We start from the raw sequence: 6,000 nt of genomic DNA on the forward strand, positions 1-6,000 counted from the left end.
TCAGGAACTGTCCAGAGCAGCAGCAAATCCCCATAGAAAACTTCTCCTGCTCTGGACAGTTCCTGACATGGACAGAGGTGGCAGCAGAGAGCACTGTGTCAGACTGGAGAGAATACACCACTTCCTGCAGGGCATACAGCAGCTGATAAGTACTGGACGACTGGAGATTTTTTAGTAGAAGTAAATTACAAATCTCTGGCACTTTCTGGCACCAGTTGATTTGAAAGAAAAAATATTTGGTGAGCAATCCCTTTAACTAGGGGAGCTGTAATCAACAGTCCTGCATCTAGCATGGTAACCTATTGGCTAGGAGAATAGATTCCGCTTGGTGACACATTACCAGGAGGAATAACAGAGGGGGCAGCAATGAAAAAAGAGAAGAGGCTCTAGAATTTTCTATCTTGAGTTGATATTTTATGTGTTTTGCTTTTTCAGGCCTGATCATACTGAACGCCTGGTACGGGAAATTTGTCACCGATAACAGCCGGAGGAACGAGAGAGTGAAAGTGATTGATGTGACGGTGCCGCTGCAATGCCTGGTCAAAGACTCCAAGCTGATCCTCACAGAGGCCTCCAAGGTGACTACCCCAATGCCTCCGACCCCGCGTATAGGAGTCCGGCTGGGCTGGAGTTTGACTGCCAGGATACAGATTTGCCCTCCATACCGGCATGTAACCCTGTCTATCTGTGTCTGTCTTCCTTCCTCCTCAGGCCGGGCTGCCCGGGTTCTATGACCCTTGCGTTGGAGAAGATAAAAGCCTAAAGATCCTCTACCAGTTCAGAGGAGTCCTGCACCAAGTCATGTCTGGAGACAACGAGGCCCTTAGGATACCAAAGCAGTGTGAGTATACGGAAAGGATATACCCCTCCTCTCTGTATATAGTGGTATACACTGCCTACAGCTGCCAAACGGTAACAAAGGGGGGCGCAGGTAATGCCACACATAGCCAAGGTATACAGTGTCATAGACTGCCCTGCCAGTGCCCAGATACAGTGCCATAGACTGCCCACCTAGTATCCAGATACAGTGCCATAGACTGCCCACCTAGTACCAAGATACAGTGCCATAGACTGCCCAGATAGTGCCATAGACTGCCAACCTAGTACCCAGATACAGTGCCATAGACTGCCCACCTAGTGCCCAGATACAGTGCCATAGACTGCCCACCTAGTGCCCAGATACAGTGCCATAGACTGCCAACCTAGTACCCAGATACAGTGCCATAGACTGCCAACCTAGTTCCAGATACAGTGCCATAGACTGCCCACCTAGTACCCAGATACAGTGCCATAGACTGCCCACCTAGTGCCCAGATACAGTGCCATAGACTGCCCACCTAGTACCCAGATACAGTGCCATAGACTGCCCACCTAGTGCCCAGATACAGTGCCATAGACTGCCCACCTAGTGCCCAGATACAGTGCCATAGACTGCCCACCTAGTGCCCAGATACAGTGCCTTAGACTGCCCACCTAGTACCCAGATACAGTGCCATAGACTGCCCACCTAGTACCAAGAAACAGTGCCATAGACTGCCCACCTAGTGCCCAGATAGTGCCATAGACTGCCAACCTAGTGCCCAGATACAGTGCCATAGACTGCCCAGATACAGTGCCATAGACTGCCAACCTAGTGCCCAGATACAGTGCCATAGACTGCCCAGATACAGTGCCATAGACTGCCCACCTAGTGCCCAGATACAGTGCCATAGACTGCCCAGATACCGTGCCATAGACTGCCCAGATACCGTGCCATAGACTGCCCAGCCAGTGCCCAGATACAGTGCCATAGACTGCCCACCTAGTGCCCAGATAGTGCCATAGACTGCCAACCTAGTGCCCAGATACAGTGCCATAGACTGCCCAGATACAGTGCCATAGACTGCCCACCTAGTGCCCAGATACAGTGCCATAGACTGCCCAGATACCGTGCCATAGACTGCCCAGCCAGTGCCCAGATACAGTGCCATAGACTGCCCACCTAGTGCCATAGACTGCCAACCTAGTGCCCAGATACAGTGCCATAGACTGCCCAGATACAGTGCCATAGACTGCCCAGCCAGTGCCCAGATACAGTGCCATAGACTGCCCAGATACCGTGCCATAGACTGCCCAGCCAGTGCCCAGATACAGTGCCATAGACTGCCCAGATACCATGCCATAGACTGCCCACCTAGTGCCCAGATACAGTGCCATAGACTGCCCACCTAGTGCCCAGATACAGTGCCATAGACTGCCCACCTAGTGCCCAGATACAGTGCCATAGACTGCCCACCTAGTGCCCAGATACAGTGCCATAGACTGCCCACCTAGTGCCCAGATACAGTGCCATACAATTCCACAAACGCCTAGATTTATAAATCTAGACAAAAACGCTGGTCGCTGATTGGCCATAGTGTGTCCACATAGCCTATGACCAGATAGATGTTGCCATAGAGTGTACAGATAAATAGTTCAAAATATTTTCCAATACCCTCTACCCCATGGCCAAGTAATAGTGCCATAGAGTGCCCGGACATGCGAACATAACGTCCTGATTATAGTGCCCACCCAGCACCCAGATTAGAGGAACATTATAGAAAACAGGCAATAATTATATCCTACACCCAAATAATACCCCTCAGCACCATACTGTCTATACTGTGCGGCAGACATCGCCCAGCCTGGGGCTTGCATGGTCTACATGCATACATCATACATTCATACATACACACACACACACACAAATACATGCTTCACCTCATCTTATGTGGACGTGAAATGGACATGGTAAGGAAATTCCGGATGTGATATGGAATTAGGGGGGTGATACTGGTGTCTGTCACCGTCACATCCAAATAAATGGAATGTCCCTATACCTCTAGGGAAAATTCTGTATACAAATAGTCCACAAGGGTCCTGTGGTAATGCTGTATATAAGGGTCCTGTGGTAATGCTGTATATAAGGGTCCTGTGGTAATGCTGTATATAAGGGTCCTGTGGTAATGCTGTATATAAGGGTCCTGTGGTAATGCTGTATATAAGGGTCCTGTGGTAATGCTGTATATAAGGGTCCTGTGGTAATGCTGTATATAAGGGTCCTGTGGTAATGCTGTATATAAGGGTCCTGTGGTAATGCTAGGTTCTTTATCATATTTTATAAAAGCCTTTTTTTTTTGTTTACTCTATCCATATTCTGTATCCTGGAGGATTGGTTACTTTGGAACATATACATACATACATATATATATATATATATATATATATATATATATATATACACAATTTTCCCTAGAGGTATAGGGACATTCCATTCTTGTATTGTATTTGGATGTGAGGGTGACAGGCACCAGTATCACCCCCCTAATCCCATATCACATCCTGAATTTCCTCACCTCGTCCATTTCACGTCCACATAACATTAGATGATGCGCGGTAACGTCCACTGATACTGGCGCTCGGTGCGGCTTTATGACCGGCCTCCTGTTCTTCTCCATTCTTTCAGCTCACAAGATCGATGCGGACGGCTAGTCTCATCCAGACCTTCTATATCCCGGGCCGGGAGCCGCCACCCTGGGTCATCGTCCGCACTGGAATCCGACAAGCTGAATTTTTTTAAGACTTTATCTATTATTAAAAAAGAAGAAGAAAAAAAAGTGTCAAAAATAATATATGTTCTGAGAAAGACTGTGTTTTTCTGGAGCCATGTTCTCTTCTAAGTAAGGATCACCCCCCTGGTTTAACCCCTTGTTACGGTCTAGCTGTTGTGGAACTACAACTCCCAGCATGCTGCAGCTGGATAGCCGCTGGGGCAGGTTACATGAGGAGATGCCATGATGTCGTCGAACCCCCAGCTTCCTATGTCTGTTACATGATGTTTATGTATTCTAGAACTAAACAAACAGCGCCACCCCTGTCCACAGGTTGTGAGTGGTATTACAGCTTAGCCATATCACTGGAGTTGACACAACCCATGAACACATGTGGGGCCGTTTACGAAAGAGAGCAGCTATGTTTTTCTAGTCCCAGACAAAAACTTTATATTGAGCGACAGCGTTATACTAAGTCACATGTATATTAAGCTTGCAGAGGGTCTCCCCACTGGAGAAATAAAACTTTAAGGGGTTATCCAGCACTAGAAAAACACGGCCACTTTCTTCCAGATACAGCAACGCTCTTGTCTCCAGTTCAGGTGTGGTTTGCAATAAATCTCCATTCACTTCAATGGAACTGAGTTACAAAACCTGCACCCAAACTAGAGACAAGAGCGGTGCTGTTTCTGGAAGAAAGCGGCCATGTTTCTGTAGGGCTGGATAACCCCTTTAATCATGGTCAGAAAATATGGTGGAATTCCTGTGTGTCCTCCCAACCCTACAAGTGTTATCCTGTGCCTGAAATACTTTATAAAGGGGGACAATATATTGCATCCATGTGTATGGGGATAAACTTAAGGTTTGGTCTCCCTTTAAGTGCATCTGGAGGCGGCCATTTGCAATAGTAGTGACTTCCTGTCAAGCCATCCCAACATAATAGTCTGTTTTTCCTGTGTGTCACAGCTGATAAAGGGGAACAATATATTGCAGCCAGTTGTGTGGAGGTAGACTTTAGGTTTTGTTTTTTAAAGGGAATCTGTCAACTCTATATCATGCTTAGAGCTCAAGCGTCAAGGAGGCGGAGCTGAGACACAGCATGCATGCCACCTCCCTACCCGGCTTGATACTTCTAGCATTAAGCCCTGCACATCAATCAGTCAAGGGAGGAGGCATGCATGCTGTGGCTCGGCTCCACCTCGACGCTTGAGCTCTTGACATGATATAGGGCTGACTGATTCCCTTTAAGTGCACCTGGAGGCAGCCATTTGCAACAGTAACTTATTGTTAAGCTATCCAAATATCGTAGCTGATAAAGGGGAACAAGACATTGCGATCAGTTGTATGGAGGTAGACTTTAGGTTTAGTGTCCCTTTAAGTGCACCTGGAGGCAGCCATTTTTCAATAGTACTTGCATAAATGTGCAACCAGACAGGACGTGGCTGACACCTTTATCAATACGAAGGGTTAATCATTCCATTCAGCATCAGGACCAGGACGTGCAATGCCCTGGCTTCCTTCGGATCAGAACTTCCATTAGTCCAGCATTGTACAGGAACGGCGGGATCCAGGCCTGTGGGATCGGCCAATCGGGGGTCCGAACAGGGACGACAGGGTCTAGGCCTGTGAGATTAGTCTATTGGGGGTTTGATCAGGGACATCAGGGTCCAGGCCTGTGGGATCCGTCAGTCAGGGGTCCTATCAGGGACGTCAGGGTCCAGGCCTGTGGGATCCGTCAGTCAGGGGTCCGATCAGGGACGTCCGGGTCCAGGCCCGTGAGATCAGTCAGTCAGGGGTCCGATCAGGGATGGTGGGGTCAGTCAGGGGTCCGATCAGGGATGACAGGGTCCGGGGTCAGACTGCAGTGTCTTATTGTGCAATATTTTCCGTCCTGCTGAGACGACGCCTTGCGGGAAGCTTGTCCGGTCCAGTCATCAGATCTGTGGATATCGGACTATAGAGACTTTACATATATACGTTTTATGCCAAATGAGTAAGGATTGTGCGCTGAGCCCCGGGGTCCTGCGCGGTGGGCGCCGCCTTATTGCAGAGATCCAGAGACTTTATAATAATTCATCTACTTGTTTGCAAAGTCTCATCCTGGAGGATACGTCGGCCATGTTTCAGTATTCTATCCGCGACCCACAGCTTTATCCGCAAACAGCTTGTGTTTTGTTATAACTAGGGGCTTTATTTTACGGGACGTTATCGTGCAAATTATCGTTATATCGTTCAAATTTAAACAATAACCGTTTCATGTGAATGTAGGCAACACTAAAAAAACATTGTTTCTGTCGCTGATCGCATCTTCTGAACTGGACCTAAAAACGTTGTTCGTTCTGCATTCGGTCACTAATCGTCCAGTGTGATTCCGCATCGTTCCTGCATTTGCCGGGATCAGAAGGAGGAAACGGTTATAGTAACGACTGTC

At 48.0% G+C, this 6,000-nt stretch overlaps 1 protein-coding gene across 1 annotated transcript in view; it reads left to right on the forward strand.

The window, feature by feature from the left end:
• DNAJC11 (DnaJ heat shock protein family (Hsp40) member C11) overlaps window positions 1-4,145 on the forward strand; it is a 104,736-nt gene extending 100,591 nt beyond the window's left edge. The window contains exons 15-17 of the mRNA XM_069948129.1: window positions 436-578; window positions 712-841; window positions 3,485-4,145. Coding sequence (XP_069804230.1) covers window positions 436-578; window positions 712-841; window positions 3,485-3,510 — 299 coding nt within the window. The 3' untranslated portion in view covers window positions 3,511-4,145. The remainder of the gene's footprint in view (window positions 1-435; window positions 579-711; window positions 842-3,484) is intronic.
• The last annotated feature ends 1,855 nt before the right edge of the window (window positions 4,146-6,000 follow it).

This window comes from Dendropsophus ebraccatus, chromosome 12 (assembly GCF_027789765.1).
Source record: "Dendropsophus ebraccatus isolate aDenEbr1 chromosome 12, aDenEbr1.pat, whole genome shotgun sequence".
Classification (NCBI taxonomy): Eukaryota; Metazoa; Chordata; class Amphibia; order Anura; family Hylidae; genus Dendropsophus; species Dendropsophus ebraccatus.